General features: G+C 41.0%; 1 protein-coding gene across 4 annotated transcripts in view; it reads left to right on the top strand.

Annotated features, from left to right (window-relative positions):
- LOC141773666 (spectrin beta chain, non-erythrocytic 1-like) overlaps positions 1-27190 on the top strand; it is a 149520-nt gene that overhangs the window by 62035 nt on the left and 60295 nt on the right. For all 4 annotated transcript variants that reach the window (XM_074645578.1, XM_074645577.1, XM_074645576.1 and 1 more), the window contains one exon: positions 25547-25698. In XM_074645578.1, the coding sequence (XP_074501679.1) occupies positions 25547-25698 (152 nt within the window). The remainder of the gene's footprint in view (positions 1-25546; positions 25699-27190) is intronic.

The following is a 27190-nucleotide window of genomic DNA, read 5'->3' as shown; positions in this document are numbered from 1 at the left end:
CAAAGTAATCATGAAATTCCAAAGGTGTAAATACATTTCCAGAGAAATTTGGCTGAGAAAGTAACTTAAAAAGTTGCAAACAGCAGCTGGAGAGCTGCTTCACACTGATGCCAAAAAGTCTGAATACACTTTTATCTAATCTTGATTTAGTGAACAATCACATAGTGACTAAATCGGATGTTGGAAAAGTTGGAAAGAAACTACAAAACTGTGATATAATCATGTGAACGTGTTTATTTTTTAGGTTCATTAAACGCACAAGCAGGAGTGCAGGTTTATTCATGTTAAATCTTTGCAGTGTAATAATGTGTGTTGGATGAGTCAGCAGCTCTGACCTTATCTCAACAAACTGATATCCACTGTATCAGAGCCCCACCCTGCTTCTCATTCATACAGTCACACTGATAAACTGATCAGCTGGGTATTTAGTGCCTTGCTGAAGGGCAAGGAGCTGCTGAAAGACGACAAGTCAGCTCTCACACCCAGATTTTTTCAGATAGTTGCGATGTGACCAATCCGTCCTCTTCTTTGCCAATTAGTCGTATAATCAGTCAGCAGGGTGTCGGCTGAGGAATGTCCAAGTAGTTAGTCATTTTATCTTATTTTATTTATGGGTGGGGAATGAGTTATTCATTTCTGGACAATGATTCACAAGCTCTTTAATAGGCAGAAGATCCATCTGTGTGACTGCATTCATCAAAAACATCTGACCAACAATCTGACAGTTTCTTTTTATCAATGATTTGCTTTTTCAAAGAAATGCTGTGCGCAACAACCAACAAGTTTATGTAACAAATCTCAAAATCAAAACTTTATTCCAGGCGTACCTACAGTCTGTTCAGTATAAAACACCCTCTAATCCTTAGAGCCTCGATCCTTGGAGGAAAAAAAACGTATCTGGAAGAAAAGGCCCACATTTTAAAGGGGACATATCATGAAAAACTCACTTCTTCTTCACTGCTTGTGCTCATACATCTGGGTATCTGGAGTGAGTACCAACCCACAAACTGTGAAATAAGACGACCCAGTCAGTTTTCTGTGGGTTGTCTAGATCAGCAAACATGTGATTCAACAAGCCAATCAGATCTGGCTACCCCTTCCTATGTCACATGCAGGCTCATTACAATATACCGCCCACAGCTTAAGAACTACCTTTGCAAAGTGCACCATATTTTTCTCTCAAGCCAATCAGAGCAGACGGGGCTTTTTCGGGAGGGGGAATCTTAAAGAGACAGGCGCTAAAACAGAGCGTTTCAGACAGACGGTGAATGCAGGTATATTCAGGCAGACAGTATGAGAACGTTTTTTTAACATTAAAGGTCCATACTTGTATTTTCGGTTTCTACTAGAACATGTTTACATTCTTTAATGTTAAAAAAAAACTTTATTTTTCTCATACTGTCCGCCTGAATATGCCTGTATTTACCCTCTGTCTGAAATGCTCTGTTTTAGCACATTTCAATGGAATGGCAACGGAATTGCGTTGCTAAGCAACAGTTTTGGTCCATGTTTACTTCCTGTCAGCTGATGTCATTCACATACACTGCAACAGGAAATAAACTGGGACACATTTAAAATGTTTACGTTTAAAACTGTGAAATGGTCTATAAATTGTATATTTGTGACGTCACAAAATGACAGAAATCCTGACAGCTTGTTTCAAAGGCTCAGTTTCTGAATATGGGCTGTGTGTATTTCTCCATGGATTGAGTGTTTTGATACTTTCAGAGTATTTGTACAGCACTTAAACCTGCTTTATAATAAAAAAAAAAGACATGAATATCTCAGTTTTTACAATATGGGGCCTTTAAAGCATGTAATCATGTTCTAGTAGAAACCCAAAATACAAGTATGAACCTAAAAATGAGCACAATATGTCCCCTTTAAGAGCAGGAGGACTTCCATTCAAACTTGGACTACAAATGTATGGTAATCTAACAGCTGAGGGATCAAATATTTCTCTCTGTTGCTGCTGGCTAGTTTTAAGAATAAGTTAAGGTGCGCTGGTTTACACAAGCACTCATAATTTTTTTTTTAAGATCAACATCTACTGGACCTTGCACCTAATCGAACACAGAGTCTACTGTTGACTCTTGAATTTTCATTGAAGTGTGCAACCGACTTCTAACCACAATCAACTGCTTCACAGTTTCAAACTTAAACATCCATAAACATGTTGCAATTTCTTTCTTTTCCTTTCTTTTTGTCTGAAAATGTGTTTTAGTGTCTCTTTTTTTTTCATAAACTTGAACTCAAGTTAAGTGCAAATGTGTTTAAATACTTGACAAATCTCTCTTTAAGGTAAATTTTGAACAGCGTAGGGAGGAGGTCGGGTTGGTGGATGGGTCAAACATACACAGGACTTTTCACCCAGAAGACCACTTTTTGTGTCTCGCGTGAAACTAAAAGTCAACGTTCACTTATTTTAATATATGTTCGTAGCGTCATAATGTAACAAACATAGTAATTTTTTAGCATTTGTTGAGGTTTTTTAACTGTCTCTAACTGTTTAAAACTGCGACTGTAATCTGGGAGACGATACATTTCCCTCCAAACATAATTGAGAAGGCAGTTTAATTGTATTTGAACGTAATTCTGTAGGAGACAGGGCTGGCACAAACACATACTATAGTACATATATACATGTAATAGCACACCGGCATTCACTGACAGGCTGTGTCAGTGTCAGTCATGTCATTGTTTAATAAATTGAATTACGTTTAATCTCCGTCACATTGTTAGGAAAGTAATCTTTGGGAAACACATTTCCAATTCTTGCAAGTAGAGATGACGGTTGTTCATATTCATACAGTAGAAAGACAATGTCCCGACTCATCTGTTTTTGGCCAATAACCTTCAGAACAAGCTTATAAAGCACAACCACTGAACTGGTTTACACCTCACATACCAGAGGAAGCTATCAAACGTTCACCAATGGATGTTCGTCATCAATAAAAAAAGGTTTTTAATACCAAAACTGTTTTCCGCGGAGAAGCACTCGAGTGTAAATTTATCGACAGTCTGAATTTAGCTGAAGGCTAATGGAGCCGGTTTACTGATTGCAGCATCATCGACGTGCCGATGCCCAGAAACCTTCGCCGTCGTCCCTCGTGTCTAAAAGTAGCTCGCTGGCTCGAGGCCAGGTGGAGGTAGTCGCAGGTGGGGCTGTAAGCTAAGAACTGTTTGAATCGGGGAACACAATGTGGCTTTGATTCAATGTTTTGTTTTGAAAAGAAAAGATGAGCCAGCGTGTCAAAGTGTTCCCTGAAGATCTTGCTGATTTTGAACTCCTCTGGTGTTCTGAGAGGAGATTAACTTCAGGAAAATACATTGTTACTGCCCTTCTCAGGCTCATAGATTGATGGTTCTTCAGTTGAAAAGATCTCTCTCAGAAGAACGCCACGTTGTCAGAGGTTCATAGAAGCATTGCACGGTTTCATTGAAGGTCTTATCATTAAAGTCTTGAGTTTGAGATTGTGTGTTGTTTGGAGAAGGGCGGATCACCGGAGGGAGTGAAGGGGACCTTAAAGTTCTGTCTTCTATGCCATAATGCACTTCTGTCCATCGGTATACTTAGTTGGTTTCCAAATTCCCCAAATATGGCTTGATGTATGTCAGCTGCTGATGTTCGTCGACCTACAAATTGCCTCCTCAAAGTGTATTTAGCCACATTTTGGCCAACATATGAGTGTTTGGAGTATAAATGGTGCATATGGATGGACTTTTTATGGAGGCTTTGACTGCGGTGAAAATTTAACGGAATCCAATATGAATCTGTACTAACAGCTGTGAGTTGGATCAGAAGCGGGAGAGAAAATCAATTGATGTGAGAAACACAATTCTTGTCTTCTGTTAATCCTGAATCGATTCTTGTCTTTTGATAACGTTATGTTGGCAAAACTCAGTTGTAAGATCACAGTGCAGTATGCACCGCTCGGTTTAAAGTGTACACACACTGGAGTTCATCTTCAATGACGACAGAATTTAGGCATATCAAAGGTGATATACTTTGTGAATACTACATACGCTGAGACCAACATTAGCAACGACGTGGCGCACCAACAAAACAGCCGATCGAGGCACCACTTTACAAAAGAGTTGATACTTAAAGGCAGTGTTGACGATGTTCTCAAGTCTCCACTATTTGTTATATTGGTTGAAATGGTCTTTACACCCCGACAGCGATCCATTACTGATGAGCTCTGAAAAAGGACCGGAAAAGAGCCGTCATCTATAGCTGCTGTAATCCTGTAAAAACGTCTACCAATCACTGCCTCGCGGTCCGCTTGGAAAGAACCAATCAGATGCCTCCCTGCCTCCCTGCTCGTACTCTACCCTTGGCGTGCACCAGCCTGAACTCAAAGCGCGTCGCCGCCGCACGTTTACTGGAGAATGGAAGAGAAAACTCAGCCCAAAAGTAGCACGTAGTAGTAGTACATCATATTCCCATTTTAGCAACAACCTTCTTTTTTTCACTTTGAGAACAAAATGATGTTATTTGTCAAAAAAAAAATTGCATTGTGGCTAATCAACTTAGTCAGGAAATGACTCAAATAAATATGAAATATCCTAGAAATTCCATAATACACTGGGGGGGCTTTGGATGGACTTCTACTTTTAGGGAGTATGTCTCTGGATACAGTATTTATTACAGTCTAGACAAGGTGTATGAAGGTTGGATATCTGGAAATAATCAGCCAAAGCGATGATTTTGAAGAATTATTGCAGCCTCATGGATGAAAAACGTCTACTCTTGACCCCTGACTTAAAATTTCTATAAGCAGGATTCATCATATAAGTGTACTAAAGTTAACTACGTTTACAGGCTACAGACTCTGCTTTGCTGCTGTAGAGTTTCATGTCCTCTTTCATGAACTCATCAGAGATCTTATAGCTTTCTGGGGCTCTTCAGCTTCGGTTGGTGTATAGTTTTGAACAATACTTTGTTTAAATCTCGTTTCAAGCATCTCCAAAGTGACAACTTTGGAGGACCAGGTTTTGTTTACAGTCACAGTGCAGCTCTATTGCACAGTTCCCTGAAGAATCCACAAACAGTTCATCAAATTATCATCAGGACATTAAAGACATTAAAGGTGTTCTTCAAGAAACCATCATTGGTCTTTATGAAACCCTGATGGTCCCTCCAAGCCCTTTTTACTTGTCACTAGATAACCCTCAGACAGAGAAATAGGTCTGGGAGTTGGTTTTATGAGGGCAGTTGCGAGGCGTGGAGAGGATATAAATTCATGTGTTGTCCCGCGTGTGGCTCAGGTGGTTAAGAGCAGCGGCCCGCGTCCTAAAAAGACCGTTGGTTTAATTCCCAGCGGGGTGATGCATACGGAAGCAGTGGGTGATTATTGCACTGCAAAGAGCTCCAGATGTGAGAGGGAGGAGACTAAAGGCAGCTGAGGAGCAGCACTTCCTCCTCGTTAGGGCCCGGTATTGAGCGAACGTCCCCCGTTAGAAGTCAAGCAATTATGGAGGCGAGCAAGTCATCAAATTGCCTTCTGATGTGACTCGAGGGAGATTTTTAAACAGAGTCTGTCAGATGCTGACTGATGTCAGTAAATAGTAAATCACTCAGGAGTACAGTGATGGAGCTTTTTTCTTTACTTGTATTATGAAAAATGCTAAATGATGATTATGTCACCGACTTTATGATTGAGCTCAAAGATGCCGCAGTCTCTCTGTAACCAACACGTTGGCTGAAGTGTGACGTCAGGTTGGTTGTAAGTCCTTCATGTTGGTGATCAGATCTCATTGTTGTCGTAGATCTTGATTTCCCAGAAATCACCTCTCAAGATCCTAGCAGAGATAATCAATCAGTAGATCTATAGACAAATAAATAAACTTAAATTAACTTGCAGTGATCATTTTGTTTCCTAGCTCACTGAGCTTTGTAGATACCAGGGGGCCGTCAATCGATTCAAATATTTCTAGATTCATATGATGCCCGTATCTTCAGTCTAGCTTTAAAACTGAGCTCACTCCAACCTACGAATCACAAGTTGTGTTAATGCGTTAAAACAAATCTGCGTTAACACGTAATTATCGCGTTAACTTTGACAGCCCTAGTAAATACATTTGTACAGTAATCATCATTTTTATAGCGTTGGTCTGAATCGTGGCTTTTTAGCAGTTCAAACAAAACCAGAGAGAAACTGATTAAAAACATCTCGACTTAAGTTATAAACCGATATGATCTCAGTAGTTTGTGGTTTCAGTGAACTTCTCCTTTTTTCTTTTTAAAAAAAATAAAAATAACTTGTTCATCCTGTGCAGCTGATAACCTGAACACACACACACCCACACTATCTCATGTTTTTAGTCTATTTTTAGATTTTTTACTTTATGATGTTTCCCTCTCTGGGCTCAGATATGCCCCGCCCCCTCTCTGCTGCTGTGAGCATGCTCAGTGGAGCGTTCCCATCAAAGAGTCCTTTCATGCTACAAATCTGCATGTGGAACAAGACGACATGATAACACACACACACACACACACACACACACACACACACACACACACACACACACACACACACACACACCCAGAGTGGTTTCCCTGTTCTTCCTCAGACTGTCACACGCACACACTCTGGAAACACACAGCTCCTTCCTCCAACACTTACTCATGTCACCTTCGGCCCAGACACTCAACAATAACACCAGTCTTTGTCCCTCTCTCTCTCTCTCTCTCTCTCTCTCTCTCTCTCTGTGTAACTGATACTGCTCACTCCACCTCAGGTGAATGTCTCTCAATAGTTTCCATGTTGTCAACCTTTTTAGGTATTTTCATTGAGGTAAATCCAAGAATGTCAGATAGAAACATGAGAATATACGAGGCTTGTTTATTTCCTGAAACCAGGACTGAACTGTAATTAATATTACCTAATAATACCTAATATTCTGAGGCTTTTCTAAACTTTTTTTCTTCTATGAACAGATAAAGTTAATTCTTGGCCTTGGAGACAACAGATGAGGAAATTTATATCACAGTCCATCACCACTTAATACAAGCATACTTTTATCACTGTCTCAAGTCTGCTTTATCTTTATTTATTATTATTTTTTAAATACTTTTATTGCAAACTATTCATAAATTATACATCCAAAAAATGTCCAATATATATCTGCATTTTTTTTCTTCTTTTTTTCACCTTTATATTTTATACACCCGGTGATACAAACAGAACAGACGAATAAGATAGAAAAATTCGTAAATAGATAACTGAGGGGAATATATATATATGAGGGGAATATATATATATATGCATTTTCAAATGCATGCATTTTGCATATATATATATGCAAAATGCATGCATTTGAAAATAGTCTTCAAAAATGATGCTACCTATTCATGATTTATAAATAAGATGATAAAACATGGGAGATCCCATTCCTGACATAACATATTAGCATGTTAAGTTGTGCCTAATACATTTTTAATGGGTTAAGGGATGGATGAGGTCCCTGTTTATGTTCATGTTATTCAATTCAAAATGCTGTATTCGTCCCTTAAGGGACAGTTTGAGGCAAACAAGTTAGTAAACAGAAGTACACAGATATTAATTTACACACATTTAAAACTAAATCTCAAATGACAAATATGATAATGTTAGAGAGGTGAACATACACCAGTCTATAGTCCTGGACAACAATATCCAACCCCATGAAGGCACATCATGTGAACACATGTCTATACACAAGGTAATGTTGCTTCTTTGTCTATAATGTGTGTGTTGCTTGCGTATGTATTTTCTATATATTAAAATTAATTAACAATGTTTTTTAGAAGCTGGTATGGTCCTGTAAGTGCTCGCTACGTTTAAAAACCTACATCAGAGCTGAAACGCGCTTGCATCGTCAGATTATGTCAGAAGCTGCTGAGTGGAGAGTCCCGTACTCCTCCTGTATGAGGTGATGAAGGAGGGAGGATGAGGAGGAGTGAAGCGTCTCTCATCCCGCCTTTGTGTGACTTTTTTATCAGAGACGAGACGGCTGAAGCTTCCCTTTTTAATTTCACTAAGAGGATGGAGGATGGGAGGGCAGAGGGAGAAAGGAGGGAGAGGGGGATGATCGGGGCAATGACAGACGCTGTGCAGAAAGCTCATGAAACATTGATGAGGTGGAGGAGGAGAAGAAAGAGGAGAAGAGAGAGGGAGGACGAAGGAGTGGATAAACACCTTTTAGACAGACGAGAGAGACAAGAAGGACGAGGGATGATGATGTGTTTTGGACATTTTTTGCGCTTTCCAGACCATTTTAGAGAAACCCCCTCTCGCCTCTGTTAATCCTCACCCCCACCTCTCACACACACACACACACACACACACACACACACACACACACGCACACACACCTCACACACATGCAGAGCTCGGGGGCTCCCAAACCTCCAAGATGTCCGCTGATTGGCTGACTCAGGACAACACAGGAAAAGAGGGGGATGATGGGAGCAGAGGAGCAAAGAGGGATGATGTTATTGTTTTGGAAGCGCGGCTGTGTGTGAGCCATGTTAGCAGTGTGTGTGTGTGTGTGAGTGACTTGATCTCACAGGAGAGTTAATGTGTTTTAACCATCAATCAATTATGATTCATCAGTGTTTTACAGTCTTTTCTGTCACAATCCATAATTCAAATGTAAACCAAAGTGCAGCCCCGCCCACCCCCAAATTTCAAAACAAAGGACTGGAGGCTGCTATTGATGGACAGGACATGATCGGTTCTTAATTTTTCTGCTGTTCTGATGTGTTTTTTTACATCAGTGTAGTTTGTTAATGCAGACGGATATTTTTAGATAGAAACTAAATTCTGGTTTTTCATCTATAATTCAAACCCTTCCATCAAATATCCTTTAATGTCTTTAATCTACTGATTCTGTGAGATTTATACACTCGCATATACACGCTATGTATACCTCTGTCCATCTGTGTCTCCATCTAGCCATCTATCATTTAGTCCTCCATCTATTTAATGTATCGATTCACCTATCCATCAATTAATTTATATATCCAGCTTTCATTCATCCATCTCTATTTATTTATCTTTGTAGCTATCCATCTATCTATCACCTCACCATTTAGCATAGACCGTATATAAGAAGTGGACGTAGTCACCGTGACATCACTCATTGGTTTGTGGACTGCCGTTTTTCAAGCCCCGGGTTCAGCATTTAGGCCGTCGCCATCTGGGTTTAAGCTGACCAAAAAGGTTATAACTACTTTTCATGAGCTGAAAACACACTGTGAAAGGGTTAAAGTTGTAAGACAAAAACACGGACAACTCCCAGACCGGACAACGCCGTGGTAGCGACCTGTCAATCACAAGGTAGCCACGCCCTAAACAGCCCTTCCTTAATGGTCTATTTGACTCTAAATGGGACCATCATTTACTAAATGAACATCATGCTGTATTGAAGAAGACTTGAAACTAGTGATTGAGACCATAAACTCATGTTTACAATGTTTACTGAGGTAATAAATCAAGTGAGAAGTACACTCATTTTCTCATAGACTTCTATACAATCAGATTTCTTTTAGCAACCAGAGGAGTCGCCCCCTGCTGGCTGTTAGAATGAATGCAAGTTTAAGGCACTTCCGCATTGGCTTCACTTCTCAGACACGGAGGTAGTCCACTGCCATTTACCCATCCATCCTTGTCCCTCTGGAACTACAAATTATGGCTGTCAAAGTTAACGCGATAATAACGTGTTAAGGCAAATTCATTTTAACGCCGCTGTTTTCTTTAATGCATTAACGCAAATTGCGTTTTTTAGGTTGCAGCTGGCTCAGTTTTAGAACTAGAATGAAGATACTGGCGTCACATGGAACAGGAAAACCTAAAAAATTGTGTTAACGTGTTATTATCGCGTTAACTTTAACAGCCCTAATTATTTACTATAATAACCGAAATGTCGCTAAGCTTTATACATGAATATTAACGGAGGTGCTGGAGGAAAGTTATTAGATATTGATGGGTGTGTGTGGCAGTCGGATGCCGTTTCATTAGCAGTACAGTGACACCCACACGTCCTCAGAGTTTCTTTTCTCAGCGATGAGGAATTTCAGTCATCCACCAGTGAGCGGTCACTGTGGTGAAGTTCACACGGTCGCTGTAATGAAGAAAAGTTGATTTATATCGACACCATCTTGTTTCCTGGTGGCCGACAGTGGAGAGCTTTGTGGAGCAGCGCTGACAGCGATGCTGAAAAGCCTGTTTGTTTGTTGATGAGTTTAGAAAAAGCAGCATGATGGGAAAGAAGGAGGAAGGCATGGAGCCTTTATTCAAGTGTGAAGGGAGCAGCAGGCCTCTAACTATCACACATACTCCCAACACACACAACTTAAATGAACTGAAACCGTCCAGAGCTCTTGAATCGTGTGTTTTTTTTTGTATTTTTCGAACTTATAAATCACAAAGTTGAATATGAGTGAGGTGGATCTAAAAGGTTTGGCCTGAGCAGGTGTGACAATTGTGTGATAGGTTAAGAAAACAGGTGCGTTCATCATGTCAGAGAAAGTGATCTCATCTCTTATCTTGTTTTGTGATGACAGCAGGAATGTGAACGGGAGATGGGCTTGGCTGTGTTTCCTTTAAGGACGTATTACTGTGTGAATATAGCTACGTTTTGTATCTTTTCCTCAAGGACATAAACATGTAATGTACGCTTCGTGAGGTGTGTGTGTGTGTGTGTGTGTGTGTGTGTGTGTGTGTGTGTGTGTGTGTGTGTGAGACCACAAATTGCAACAATTTGACAGAATATCCTGCCCATGTTAGGTCAGTAAAACTCCCCAAAAAGGACTTTGTGACGGGTTTATCCTGATCCAAAGTCCTGTTGTGGGAATCCTGGTTTAGTTCAGTTCAGTTTATTTGACGTTATGAGAAGGAAGACAGTAATTCACACGCAGTGAACACGCAGACATATAGGTGATGGGTATAGCTAGATAGGGCTGCACAATTAATGGAACGACCTCTTGACGGCGCATTACGTGGTGGAGGCACGGAGCGTGTTAAAATGACGTGCCGCCACCACAGCTGGTGTGTGTATGTTTGAGAGAGAGAGAGAGACAGAGGGAAAGAGAAGGTGAACTATTTCATGCAATGTTTCTGTAAGTTATTACTAACTTACTTGGAACGCTGCTTTGTCACTTTACCCACCCACCCAAATCCACACAAGGGAGGGACCAGGGGGTTGTGGGTCGACCCGCACATCATTAGCGCGCAGTCCAGAGTCGAACGGTAATATTTAACAAAGAGCAGACGGGGAAAATGGAAATGCTCTGAATTCAAGTGAAGAAGAACGTTATTTTAAGTCTTCTTTTGAGTAAAGATTTGTACGTTAGCAGGATGCTAGCACAACATGGAAGTGAAAGCTGCACTCTGTTTATTTAAATGTGAAAGTGCAATAAATATATTTTCTCCCTAAATCAATAAATAATCATGCAAAAATAATCGTGATCTCAATATTGATAAAAAAATAATAATTTTGGCCATAATCGTGCAGTCCTATCGTTAGGATTTTATTGATAGTACTACTCTTTTCGATACTCCTTATCGGTTCGGTTCTTTATCGATACTTTTATCGTTTTTTTATTCATTACTTAATAATTGCTTTTTAATATATTTAAAAAAAATAATAAATTCAGAACAGGATAAGAATATATTTATAATTTAAATATAACTACATGTTTTTAGAGCAGCAGCAGTAATGTTTACAACAACAAATCACTATATAAACTCAATAAAATCTTGCTGGAAACTATAATTTAGAATGTCAATAAAATAAATAATATTTCTGAGTGAAGTTGAGAAAGACATCGGTCAGTATCGGTCCTACCTCCTGTCCTCTGTCCTCCTCCCTCTGCTGATGTGATTCACTGCTGCAGGTACCGCTGGTTGAGGGAGTCGGCAGATAAGTTAGTTTACAAAAATGTTAAGATACGTGGTAAACTAAGCTAAACACTTAGACTACATACGGACTGCTTCTGTTTTAGCTTGTTTGTAACAATTCACTATTAGCCTGAGAATCATCATGATTTTAAGTTTTCTTCAGTACCAATGTAATCCAGTGATAGTTGTTTGTACATCCATGGGTAGACTACTAACAGGATCTGCTAATAGCTAATTCAGCATACTTTTAATGGTGACAAGTTCCATGTGATGCAACTGCAAACCTTCCTTAGCAAGATGACTTTTCAGTCTGTCAATATTCTCAGGCCAATGCTGAAATGTCAGCAGTATGTGTGTGCTACTACCTGAGAGTTTCTGAGGTTTTTCCACATTGAACTTCAATGAAATAAGGACCAGAAGTGAAGTCTATTTTAGTTTCCCTCTCTGGCTCACCCATTTTGAAAAACAAACATTTGTATCCCTAAGTCCAGCTCGGAATCAGATGAGCAAACACGAGATGAATGTGTCTGTGAGAGGAGGCTGATTTCTGAAATGTGAACTCACAAACAAGCTCCGTCCTGTCGGTGTTCTGCTCAGTGACATTAACTCAAGACATGTTGAAGGTGGAATAACATCATCACTAAGAACGGGAACTGCATGATTCTTTTCTCTCGTTTGTCATGAGTTACTGTTAACAGAAATAAGAACTGCAAGTTAAAAGTTTAATGCATCTCGGAACGAGTTCCCTACAAAATCCCATCAGATTTTTGGGTGCAAATTTCACATATTTCTCCCGACCATGCCTGAACCACTAAGACCTGGTCACAATGTGAACTGCATAAGTGGATCAGCTCTGAAATGAACATGTTCAAATACCGTGTAATTTAAAGGGACTCTGTAAGAATCAGAGATTGCTTGTTAACAGTGACACCTGTGGCCGTCAACAAGTCATCAACAGTCAGCGTCCTGTTGCTTGCACTCGCACTATACCGACACACACGAGACTGAATGTGATTGACAGGTATCATGTTGATTAATGTTAGCAACATTAGCAGCTAAAAGCGTAATATCACTCTATATTTCACATGCTTGGGAGTAATGTTAGCTTACTAAATGAAGGTCCCTCCATGAATCAATGTTGATTCTAGTGTTAACTTTTCCTGCTTCAACACTCGCCATTGCTCTCTCTCTCTTGCTTCACCACTCACTTCCCACGTGTACACACACACTCCCACAACACTTTCCCCCCGACGTTGGTCACATTCCTGTTTTGCCAGACGGGCTCCACTAGATATTTTTTACTAGATACTTTTTTATGCTTCCGTGTAGTTTGTGTTGTAGTCCTTTGTTGCCGTTAGCGGTCTCCGTTTCTAACCGGACGTTGACAACGGCTAAGATACTCACAAGCGTTCATGACGTCACATCCGTTGGATTTTGCCGAAAAAATATGGCCCATATTTTTCACATTAAAAGCAGTCTACAAACTGATAGAGGAAGCCCAGACAGCCGCAGATGGTGTAATTTTTTTTAGGTTAGGTTACAACCTGTTCACACATCACGGCAAAACGTTTAAATACGTGTAAAAAGTTACAGTCCCTTTAAATGATCAGCATTCAGAGACCCGGAACACTTTAATTGAATTAATGAACTTGCCGTTTGACTCTGAAGACTTTGAGACCGGACTTGGACTCGACCCAAATAAACTCTAAAAACTGTTGAGGCTGAAAATGACACTGAGTCAACAGGACATCTGGCCTTAGTCAGTTTAACAGGCTGATAATCAGTCAGTCAGTGTGTTGAGCAGCTCTCAATAGTCCTCTGTTCCTAATTCTGGCTCACTTTCTCCTCCGATGGGAATACACTGCAGCACTGTGTGGGTGTGTGTGTGTGTGTGTGTGTCTCATTCACATCCATTCACTTAGAATCTGCTCTCATATTTCAGACAATGACAGAGGTCAGTGTAATTGGCTGAGCCTTCGGGCAGACTCAGCATTGTGTCCTGTGATTGGTTGAAAGGATCTGTCGCTCTCCTGCTGTCTGTGCTGCCGGATGTTGAGAAACATGTTACTTCTAGGTTTTTATTTTCTGGATTTAGTTTATTCCTGACCATTCAAACTCATTTAGCATCTTTTTTTTACACATGATTCTGCAGGGCAGCCTTCACTCCAGACCTCTGTTGTTGGCTAGGACTATTTTGTTCCTGCTGGAAATGGATGTCTAAATCCTCTCGGAAGCTTTCTACCGTAGCAGATCCACACTGACACCGCTCTCCACAGATATTATACAAAACAGGATTAGACACTATAGACTCTTTTTGAAGGAAACCATCAAAGGAAACTCCTGATGCAGGTTATATATTTTTAAGCAGAACTATTCTACCGAGAAAAATATTTAAATTGCGATATTAATTATTTAATGTCGGCTTACCTCACCCTGTTAGCTGTAGCAAAAATGAACAAAAATATAACAAAACAGCTACTCTACATATCTGCTACATAATGTTTTTTTAATTATCCATTTAAGGTGAATCTCAGTTTCTTCATTCGAAGACACATCATGACCTCCTCGATCCACTGAAACAGTTAAAGAGGGACGGCCAGGCCAATGAGGATTAATCGTTGCGTTAACAATGAAGCAAATACTCCAGCGTTCGACTGATATGAAGTCACATACATAAACACACACACACGGAGTAAGGGTAATATTCGGCGGCCTCCCTGCTCCTCCTGTGGGAGATGAGGAATGCTGGAATCCTGGAATTGCAAAACTGGAAGTGTGTATTTTGATAAGGTTATGTGATCGCTGGTGTGTGCGTGTGCGTGTGTGTGTGTGTGTGTGTGTGTGTGTGCGTGTGCGTGTGCGTGTGTGTGTGTGTGTGTGTGTGTGTGTGTGTGTGTGTGAGTTTGGCTAATGTCATGCGATCCACCGTGAATGGCCCAGAACTGGGTTGGATTTGGAAACACACCACAGACATGGGAGACTGAACAGAGCTGTGTGTGTGTGTGTGTGTGTGTGTGTGTGTGTGTGTGTGTGTGACCCTCTGTCTGTTAGTGGAAACAGATGTTTGATATGTTCGTCCTGTCTAACGCACACAGTCTACAGTCTTGGCTCTCCTCCTCCTCCTCCTCGTCCTCTCTCACTCTGACACTTTTTTGTTAAGCTGGCGACACACCAAGCCGACATCAAAGAACTAGCGGCGACAAAGGCCACCAGCTGCGTCGCCTCAAAAAGTTGCACTCGAACACATCGCAAAGACGACAGCCGATGGCCAACCAGCACGTACGTTCTACGAAATAACTCTCCACGCCAACAGGCGGCGGTAGACTGAAATTTGTCATTCAAAAAGGGAAACCGGAAGACCGAGGACGGCGGATATACAAGCCGTTGTTGTGATACGTACATGAAACAAAGTGGTGTTTGACAACCATTTTCCTCTTTGCCTCTAGCATTGTGTCTAGTGGCTGCCCATCAAGCCTCCAATGCTGGGAAGCGAGGCGATCGCTCCACGGTCCAGCCAAAAAAGCACCACCACCACCAGAGAACCACCAGAGTCTTCTTGCACTCCTTGACACATTCAGAAGCTGCCCAGTTTGGCGGTTAAGGGCCTTGCTCAAGGGCAACTCGGCAGTGTTTTCATTTCCTCTGTGAAGTTTAAAGAAAACGGATTTCTGCACTAGTCGTTTCATAAACGTATCATCACTAAAGCAAGCGACAACAGGTTACTTCCTCACACTTCAAAATAAAAGCATTTCCTGTTGATACTCTCCTTAGTAAAAATTACCATTAGCAGGCTTTTTAATATTTCACATGTTATAAATAATATAAATGTTGTGTTTTAACAGCATTAATTACATTATTAAGTAAAACAATTCACCAGATATTAAAAGAAAATGTGAGCTCTTCCCAGATCTGTGTGACTCAGGGGGTCGGGTCGCCCAGTTTATTTTTTTACATTTCCGGAAGAGACAAAAATTCTGTTCACCGTTCTCAATGACTGTCCTGCTGGAGTGCACAGGTGGGACATTTTGTCCACAGATATCCCAAAGAGAAACTGTCCTTCACCTCTTCTATGTGGTTTTAAACTATACGTGTGTTCATGTAAATGAATAATGTGTTTATTTATCACTCTTACCAAAAATACTTTACTGCTTTTATATGACAAGCTTCTCACCCACTTCCTCCTCCTCCTCCTCCTCCTCCTCCTCCTCCTCCTCCTCCTCCTCCTCCTCCTCCTCCTCTTGTGTATAATCTCCACCTCTGGGGTTTATAGTAGGCGTGTGTGTGTCTGTGTATGTGTGTGTGTGTGTGTGTGTGTGCACTTGCCTGTGCATGTTAACACCTACACAGAACTGAGTATTAGTCATTATTGGCTGAGGGAGCGAACATTAAAAGCATAACGAACTGTTCAGACATTTCCCCCCAAAATCCCCCACCAACACACACACACGCACACACGCACACACGCACACACACACACACACACACACACACACACACACACATACACACACACATTTTTAGAGGATGTGTTTGTTTCGACGTGGACGTGGGGGCCCCGCCTCCTGTTTATTTGATGGTCAGGCTGTGTCTCCAGTGACCTTGACCCCTGACCTTGACCTAATCTATAAATGAAAGCAGTTGATTGGTGGAGCCGGCTTGGTTTGAACACAGCTGAGGAGGAGGAGGAGGAGGAGGAGGAGGAGGAGGAGGAGGAGGAGGAGGAGGAGGAGGAGGAGGAGGAGGAGGAGGAGGAGGAGGAGCACTGCCTGAAGGCCCGAAGGCTCAGTTCAGGACAGAAATATATCGTTTTCTGTTTGTGGGTTGAAAACAGTTGAAGTGACCGTTTCTCCACTTCAGTCTCTTTTCTAAAGCTTGTTTTTCCTCTTTTCATTTGGAGACACAGAAAAGCTTCTCTACAGCTGGATCATGTTCTTACTTCCTTTCCACGCTTCCCTTCCCACCATTCTTCTTGCTTTCCCTTCATCTCTTGTCCTTTCTTTTGTTGTCTTTTCATTTCCTCTATTGTCTTTTCCTTCCCTTTCCTCTCATCCTATTTCCCTTCCTCATGTGTTCTTCCATTTCCTTTCCTCTTCTCTTTATCTTCTCTTTCTTTTATTCTCTGATTCTTTCCTTCCCTTTCTCGCTATTCTTTTTCTTTCCTCGTTCGTTCTTCCTTTCCTTTCTTTCTTTTCATTTCCTCTCATCCCTTTTCCCTTAATTTCCTCTCTTACTGTTCTTTCCTTTCCTTTCTTTTCTCCCATCTTTCCTCCTACTTTTTAAAGCTCTGAAGAAAGACACGGATTACTTTTTCATTTTAGGGGATTTTTTTTTGTGTGTGTGTGAATTAAAATGGTCCAATTTAAATATAATATTTATGAGCTGCTACCAGTAACAAGCAGACATTTTCTTATCCGCCCTCACAAACCTCGCTTGTGTGTGTGTGTGTGTGTGTGTGTGTGTGTGTGTGTGTGTGTGTGTAAAACTCTATGAACTCTGTTATGAATTCTTGTCATATCACAACCTTGACTTCCCATGATGCATTGACAATTGTTCTGTGTTTGTGTGATTTATGAGAGTGACACATTCACACGATGATACGAGGAATGATGCCCCTCACATGATGTCCAGGCTCTACATTCCTCTGTCTTTGTGTGAGTGTTTGTGAGAGAGAGAGAGGCGCTCATCTAAAGTGGGCGGAGACATTGATTTCTTTTCGGGGGTTTTTGTCCCAGTGGAGACAAACAAGGCTACACCCCTGTCTGGACTATGTGTGTGTTTCTGTTTCCTCAGGCTCAGGTTAAGGTCATCTTCCACTGTAATTATGTGTATGTGTGTGTGTGTGTGTGTGTGTGTGTGTTATTGACCCACAGAGAGACACTCCATCAATGCATCACTGTCTCCTCTCTAATGAAACACACACACACACACACACACACACACACACACACACACATTCTGCTGTGTGTTGTGGATTCAGCAGTATCCATAAAGCCAGAGCAGGTAATTGAAGCCGTTGACATTGAGTTTTGCTTCGCTGTGTGTGGGGGTGGGTGGGTGTGTGTTTAGCTCAGCATTAGCAGGTGAGACCACTTTATTTAGCTCAATGCTAACAGTCACCTGAAATGACTTCTGCCAGCTGCAGCTGAAATGTATTTTCAGCATCGGTTAATCTGCCGAGTAATGATTTGGTGGTTTTATTATAAAGGCTCAAAATGATGATAAATATTAGTGCCGTCCCCGTTGATAAGCCCTAGAGCCTTGATTTGGTTTTACTCTGTCATAAAACAACCTTCACGTAACACATTTATACTGTCCGAATAGTCAGTCAAATCTAAATTTTTTCAGTCAAATCATTTGACTTTTTCTAGCTTCATCTCTGCTTTTTGTCTTTTCTCTCCTCTCCTTTCTTTACCTCCATCTCTCTCTTCACAGCGTGCCATGCTATAGTCTGTTACAAACTGAGTTGTGTCTCAAAATCACTTTAACTACAAAACTAACAGTACCGGAAATATAAATAGAGGGCAGCGTGGTTTCTTCATCGCCTCCAACAATGAAGAATCCGTGTGAATCGTGTCAAAGTCCGAATTTTGGTATCGTGACAGATACCAAAATTCTGACTTTGACACGGTACCCTGCCTAAATATCTTGATACTGATACTGAAACGATACCACAGCAAAAATCTTAAACATCAGGAAAAGTAAAATTATTAAAACTTAAAATTATTTTTTAAATAAATAAAAATGTTAAAATTTAAAAATGTATTAATTAAAAAAAAACTAAATAGTATGCAGTAATCTGATGTCCCCTATACTTGAGTTTATGTTTTTTTTGATAGTTCATTTTATATTTGCATTTATTTTTGATAATGCACACATATTTACATTTCATCTGTATTCTTATTTATATGTTTCTTATAACTTCTCTCCGTCTATTTCATGTTACAGAGACACACGGTAAAATAAAACTTTAACACGTGCCCTTTGGTGGATTATGTGTCTGCCGAATTACAGGCGATGCTTGAGCAGATTCAGAAAAGATGGTGAATCTAATGTTATCGGTACATTTGACCGGTAATTAGAGCTACCCTGTTATTATTTTTTTTAAGGGAGTTCTGCTGATAGAGACTGAGCCGCCAGTGAGAGATTTATGACCTGCTTTAATCTTGTTTTCAACTTCACTTGTTGACGCCATCCTTCTGCTTATCACTACAGTTTATTTTTTGTACGCTTGCTCCACCAGCAGTAAAGTTATAACTTCCTGCTCCCGCTGGATCCCAATCCTAACGACGTCCTCGAAAGCAAAGTGCTGCACACACACACACACACACACACACACACACACACACACATGGCCCCGCGGCCGCACATCGAAGCAACTCAAAGCTCGTATTAAAACGCTGTCATTCTTTAAGTAGCGGTACTAATAAAACGGGGTATCGTACCGTTTTTAACGGCATGGTGTCACGATACCTTTCTAGTATCGGTATACCGTGCGACACTATTGTTCACTGCTCCATTCCAGTGCTGAACGCAAGCTAAACTACTCCTGAACTTGACAGTGCCACCACTTCCTCTACTGCCACTTTGACTGACAAGATAAACCTTTACTGATCCCCAGAGGGGCAATTCAGGTGCTGCAACAATACAAAGACAGAAATAAGTTCAGATAAATAGGGAAGTAAAACTACATCAATAATGACAATAACAGGTATATACAACTAAAATAAGAATATAAGTAAAAACAGAAACTATACATGAGCAATTGAAGACTATTAAAGTTCTGAGGTAAAGTGGCAATGTTTGTGGTAAATAGCAGCGAGTCAGCAAGTCTAGTATACTGTATATGTTAACAGCTTACACTAGACTAATATATAAAGTAATGATACTTAGTGTTGTCGGTATAGACTGATACAGGAATGAGTCCTAAAACCCAGAAGTGAGTTAGCATTTTAGCACATCCGGTTCACTCGTCTGGAAGTCAATGGGTTTTTTGAACAGGTTTCCTGGTTAAATGCATGAAATAAGGTCTGTGGTTAACACAAGCTGAAGAGATTTTAACGTTTTGTTCTACTATATAAAATGTCAGTAAATATCCCACTTGTGAATTTTGAAGCCTTTATGTGTCTTTAAAAAGGCAGTTGCTAACAAGTGGCTAAATGAGACTACTAAACGTCATCACGCCGACTCGCCCGCCATTACAGCCTCGTTATGTGAACTGGAATGGAACAATCCCATTGGCTTTTTTGTCGAGGGAACCCAGGACGATGCCAACTTCCTGGTTGGACTCCAAAAATACGTCATCCCTGGAGCACTCTATAAATAAATCAACATCATAAAAATATAATATAGTTTATAATGTAGTAAGACAGTATTACATTAACATAATATGACAGACAATCATGAGAAATGTTTCACAGAATATTCATAGATAATATATAGTATTTCTCATAATCGTAGGTAATCAATGGATCGATGGATATTGATGAAAAACATGGTCAATAATGTTTGAGTATTTTAAAAATGAAAGAATGTGTACTCATTTGAATAAAAAGGGAACCACCAACCCAGTATCACATCAACATGTTTAATAGCTACGTTGGTCCACAGCACAAAACATTAGTTTCAAAATAGCGGCTCTAAAATTGTGAGATGCCGACGTTATTTTATAGCCAAACGTCTTTCCCTCAAAACAAAACAAAAATGGCGGACAATCCCAAGATAGTTTTGGGATGAAAATGAGTTTTGATAACATTTTTAAGCGATAAATGTGCATTATTATTTCCATAATCTTCGTTCAGTGAATGTATACGATCTTTAGTTTGTTAGTTATTACGAAGATTATTTCAGGTCTCGCCAGAAAATTATCAGGTTATCAGTTTTAATTATTTCTCATTTGAATCCGAGAAAAAAAAAAGGTGTTTCATTACTAGTTTGGCTGCACTAGATAATATCCTCTTATCCTATCTGCAGCCCTCTTTGCAAACCTGAAGAACTTCAACTGATTACTACCAAGCTGCATGGTGCAGCTCTAGGGAATTGTAGTTTTTAAAAAATACAAGTGATTTTCCCAGAAAGAGAAGATGTAAATGGTGAGTTGAGAGTAACACTGAGGGGAACGTTGGAGCGCTTTATTGGATGATGCGGCTCAATATTAATTGAGGAAGACTCTATGTTTTAAGAAAGATGATTTCATGTTAAACATCCTCAGTGTGTCAGACATAGAGTACTACTATACTCTAATTTACACTATACACTTCAAGTAATATTCTTATTTATACTATTCCTGCATTTTAAACACACACACACACACACACACACACACACACACACACACACACACACACACACACACACACACTCCGAGCCCGTGCTCCATGGGTATAGTCGAGCAGTTTTTTTGTGTGTCTGTATTTGAGTGTAAACACGTTTCCCTGCTGGGACGAGCATCTGCTTCTTTTTCAGCACAGGAAGGGGAAGCCCCAACACACACACACACACACACACACACACACACACACACACACACACACACACACACACACACACACACACACACACACAGAGGCCAAATATCATGTAGTGGACACACTCCCCTGCGTGCAGAAAATGCAGGAGGAAGCAGCATGAAGATGGAGATAAGACACACTGCTAATCACAAAACACAGCTTCTCAGAAATGAGGACAGATAACACACCCACACACGTTCTGATTAGGGCTGTCAATCGATTAAAATATTTAATCCTGATTTATTGCATGATTGTCCATAGACCAAAATAATCACATTTTTTTATCTGTTCAAAATGTACCTTAAAGGGAGATTTGTCAAGTATTTAAGAATCTTATCAACATGTTAGTGGACAAATATGCTGCTTTATGAAAATGTATGTATATATTTATTATTGGAAATCAATTATCAACACAAAACAATGACAAATATTGTCCAGAAACCCTCACAGGTACTGCATTTAGCATTAGGCAACAACAGCTGTCAGTGTTTCAGTGTGTCAGTGTGCTGACTTGACTATGACTTGCCCCAAACTGCATGTGCTTATCATAAAGTGGGCATGTCTGTAAAGGGGAGACTCGTGGGTACCCATAGAACCCATTTACATTCACATATCTGGAAGTCAGAGGTCAAGGGAAACCTTTGGAAATGGCCATGCCAGCTTTTCCTCAACAAAATTTAGCGCAATTTTGTAGTGTTATTTAAGCTCCTTTGCGACAAGCCAGTATGACACCAATGGTACCAATGGATTCCTTCAGTTTTTCTAGTTTCATATGTTGCCAATATCTTCACTCTAGCTCTAAAACTGAGCCCGCTACAACTATAACTATAATAACGTCACTCTACTTCTTCCTCTGCGTCTGAGAGAGGCCGCTTCCTATGGAAATGCAAACAGGTGGTTTTAAGTTAAACAAACAACCGATGGCGTTGTTTCTCTGGTGAGGACGGAGTCCAAAAACTGGGTGAACTCTGCCCGTTAAAAAAGTTTGACACTTCTGCAAGTGTCTGAGTAAACTGAGCAGTTAACCGACACTGATCAGCAACACCCACAAGTCAAGGATTTCAGACTGTTAACTGTAGCATATTTAGTGTTTCTGGCTCCGTTCAGTCCTTCTAGTTGCTTCTCTCTCTGCGGACGACCGACAGATCGTAGACGCCGTGACGTCTTGTCCACATATTTCCAGCAGTGTGTTTGTGCTGAGTGATAACGCTGCTGAATGCCAGTGAACACTGATGCTATTGTCCTGCTCCGAGCTAACACACACTGTCTGAAGGTCGTGGACTTGTATGAATGTTTGTTTGCATGTATAAAACACTCAGGGGTTCTTATCACTTGTGTGTGTGTCTGTGTGTGTGAGAGAGAGAGAGAGAGAGAGAGAGAGAGTCCAGTGTCCTTCCAGAGGTCAAATCGAGTTTATTCATGTCTCATTTTCAGTTTATGCACTCTGACCCGACTGTTGTGACTGTTGTCCATCTTGTGTGTCACGATTTGCTTATTTTTGTTTGTTTTCTTTGTGTAGTTTAGTTACCCTTTAACGCTCCGACGGCCTGCCAGCGGGCCCGGAGGCTATTCTGTCTTTGAGAGGTTGTTGCGGGCTGAGTTTTCAAGCTATGGTGAAGATATCATCTGAAACTAAAACGCCAAAATCAATCGGTACCAACCATGTCATATTAGCTTGTTGGGAAAAACGCTAAATAACACTACGAAGTTACGCTAAATTTTGGCGAGGAAAAACTGTCATGGCCATTTTCAAAGGGGTCCCTTGACCTCTGACCTCAAGATATGCGGATGAAAATGGGTTCTATGGTACCCACAAGTCCAATTTATGCTATTTAATGCCACTGTAAGATATATGTTAATGCCACATTCATGTCTTGTGAGTCGTATATACAGCTAGTGGGGAAACTCAGATTTTTCGGAGAAGTCTCATGTATCAGACTCGGCCCTTAATAATACGAAATTGACAGAAAAAGCAAACAAACATGGACGCCTCTTGTCAGCTGAAATTCATCATTTGAGTTCATTAAAACCACATTTACAGTACAGTGTCTTCAACTCTCAGATGACCAACTCTGCAGCTGTCTCGAGTTGTCTGATGATGTAAACGTTTGAAAGTGTCGGGTACTCCGGTTTCCTCCCACAGTTCAAAGACATGCAGGTTAGGTTAATTGTGGACTCTAAATTGCCCGTAGGTGTGAATGTGAGCGTGAATGGTTTTTCTGTCTCTATGTGTCAGCCCTGCGATGGACTGGCGACCTGTCCAGGGTGTACCCTGCCTTCGCCCAATGTCGGCTGGGATCGGCTCCAGCCCCCCCCCCGCGACCCCTAACGGGATAAGCGGTTGCAGATGGATGGATGGGTCAAGAAACAGACCTCCTGCAGTGACAGAGAAATAAATCTAAAGCTTACAGATTAGAAAGATTCGAAATGTGAAAGATTGAAAGGAGGCTTGAAGTGTCGGTGCTTGTGTCATCAGCTCGCTGTGACCTGTGACATTTGACCTCTGTCCTCACTGCTGCTCGCTTGAAAATCCACGGAGGAGAAACGGAGTCTGAATCTGCTGTTAGTTGTAAATGTGTCTGGTTAGAAAAGAAAGTGACAGAAATCAATGGAGTATAAAAATGCACATATTCAACAGCTGTGTGGGTGTATGAGTGTGGGGGGGTCACACCCTCTCCTCCTTGTGCAACTTCCTCCTGCGACTGGGTTGTCATGGCAACTGAGCCATAGTTCAGCTGAGGAAACACTCTGATATACTGTACACACACACGCGCACGCGCATGCACGCACGCACTCACGCACTCAAACAATAACCCTGTGGGCCTGTGGGATATAAACTAAGTTGTGTTGCAGACAGCAGGTGGGTGCTGTCAGACTGCAGTTCATCTGTGTGTGTGTGTGTGTGTGTGTGTGTGTGTGAGAGAATATTTACTGCAGTGGTTTAGATTTAGTCTGCTTTGACAGACACAGGAAACCTCTCCCATACAAACACACACACACCAGCTTTCCAGGAACAATGAGCCAATGGGATGCTGAGAACACACACACACACACACACTCAGAGGAAACACGTACACATCCAAACACACCTGCAGGACTCAATCCTGCTGCTCGGACTGTCAGACACTGTAATGTTGCATTCACACCAAGAGTGAAGCGAATATTCGCCTCGATGTACTCCGAAGTGAGTCGGACCGTCGGTATCATTTGTGTTCATTCGCGCTAGACGCACCAGAGGGGGGGGAGAAGGGGCTCGTCTCCATAGATACCAACAACTTTTCTTTCCTCCATTTCCACCATCAACCATCGAAGAAATAACCACTGTGTCTGCTTTGTACATGTTGTAGAAGTCCCAGATATGTCAGAAAACCAGACGCCGTCATGTCTCTGGGTTCATAACGTCACCCGGCGGCGAGTTGTATACACATACAGCACCATGCACTGACTGTATCTAGCAAACCACACGGCGTTACTGCGGTACGAACCCAAAATAAACAGACTGTGCTGTGATTTGATTGCAACAAACCGAAATAACTACATAATGATGCCAATTTGTAAAAAAGTCTGAATTCATGATCTGTCAGGTCTGTCCGCAAGACGACAAGCAAACGACTTTTAAAATGCTTGTTTTCTGAATGGAGTTTGGATGGACCAGTGCCAGGCTATGCTAACAGAGTAGCTGCTCCATCAACACTCAACATAACGTCATCTAGGTATAAATACAGTACGCCGGTGACGTTGTTGTTTCTACCATAGACAGTCTGTGGTTTATACACATGCATTTATAAACAGAGTTTGGTCCGGTGTCTGTACAGATATGATGTACTGGTGTAGCTCTGGGTGACAGTTACAATATTTTTTCCCTCCATTTCTGATTCAACGTCATCAAGACGTCAGTTACGTCAGGAGGAGAATCTCAACGCCGACAGGCTTTCGCGAACCAGCGTCACACAAATTTCTGGCTCAAGTTAATATATTTCAACTCACGTGAATGACGCAAATTTTGCACTTACTACCCAGAGCTTTCTTTTTCCTCTCACGCTCTGACTCAGTGGATGGCGCTTTGCCTCAGTTGTCATCGTGTTCTCCAACCCGTTGCATTTTGTTGCCTCTTCCACTGACCACTGGTTTCTCTGTCTCTCTCTCGTCCAGATGAGCGTGAGGCGGTGCAGAAGAAGACCTTCGTCAAATGGGTGAACTCGCACCTATCCAGGGTTTCCTGTCGGATCACCGACCTCTACATGGACCTGAGAGACGGACGCATGCTCATCAAGCTGCTGGAGGTCCTGTCGGGAGAGAAACTGGTAGGTTTCATCACTTCATTCTGAAAGGGGAGCAGAGGGGGTTGTTGAAGCCTCACACCTGAACAGCAGCATTTTAGGGAATCCTCTTGTCCTTGCTGGCAATTTTACCCGTTGGTCTCATGTTGGGGTAAGCCCATATTGTCTTGATGACACAAATTTTAATTGTGATAGATATGAACAGAGAGATTTTAAATGAGCATCTTGTTCCGCCCTCTAAAGAGCGCTGCAGTGAATGTCATTTTAATATAATTTCTTAGATACAAATAAATAATGAATACGGTTAATAAACCAGGAAACACTATGAATGAGGAAAGTTGAAGTTGTAGATGATATTCTTCTCATTTCAAATCAGTCTATGAAAATTATTTTATATAATCTTTTTTCAGGGCAAGAGATAAAAATAATACACATCACATATCAATTATCCGTCTTTGAGTCTCTCTGAATTGCACTCTTGCTTGTTTACTGTAACATATTATAGAATAGGCAGACAGCATCTACATTTGACACATCTAAAATCATTGTTTTGAGTAAACACGTCTCATTAATTAAAGCGTAAAACAGCCAAAAACCTTTTTTCCATTATATGATTATTGTCTTCAGTGGTGACCTTGCCTCCCTGGCTGCACACAGACAGCTGTTGGATGTCTCCACTCTCCCACTCGGCTTATCTGGTTGTTTGAACACTGACTTTCATGACTCTAACAATCAATAACCAGGAATCACCAAACTCTCTCTGTGTCTCTCTGTTACACCTCCGTGTGTGTTGTTAAACTGGCAGCAGTTCAGTTATATGAACTTATATTAACTCCTAACACCATTTAACATTTAGTTTAGTTCACTGAGGAAAATAGATGTACCACTAATAAAACACTACTCTGTTTATTCAGTTGTGGTGGATCATAACTTAGTTACTGTATGTTATAGCTTATAGCTCTCTAGCAAGTTAGTGAGGGATAACAGAGACAAGCTCCAGGGCAGAGATGACAAGAACCGCGGAAAAGATGGATTGATAATGTTTAATATTCTGAGGAGATCACACGCCTTTGCTAAAAAGTGAAGGAGATGATGGATGCAGGCCTGGTGGACAAAAGCATTCTAGTCACAGAGAGCTAGCAAAGCAGCGGATGTTCATGGCGAGCTGTCATGCTCCAACGATTGATAAAAATGAACTGACCAACAACAGGGTGATCGACCCAAACTCTAAGGAAATCCGACGGGAGTGTCAACCAAACAGACCCTGGTGGATGAACACCTTTCACTGCAACAAGTAAACATATAAAACATTTAACATTAAGGAATTAAAGTCACAGCCTGAAGTCTGGTCATCTCTTCGGCTTTCAGACAATAGAACATAGGCAGCAGTGTTTTGTATTTTGTCTAATAAAGGATTACATTAATTAGAATTCATGGTTTTTACGGTGCGGTGGATAATAAACATGCCCATTCATGTTCATTAACCTTCATGTTTACTTCCTGTTAGGTGGTTTAA

Source organism: Sebastes fasciatus, chromosome 9, assembly GCF_043250625.1.
Source record: "Sebastes fasciatus isolate fSebFas1 chromosome 9, fSebFas1.pri, whole genome shotgun sequence".
Taxonomy (NCBI): domain Eukaryota; kingdom Metazoa; phylum Chordata; class Actinopteri; order Perciformes; family Sebastidae; genus Sebastes; species Sebastes fasciatus.
Note: the sequence above shows the minus strand (reverse complement) of the source record. Positions and strands in the feature narration are given on the sequence as shown.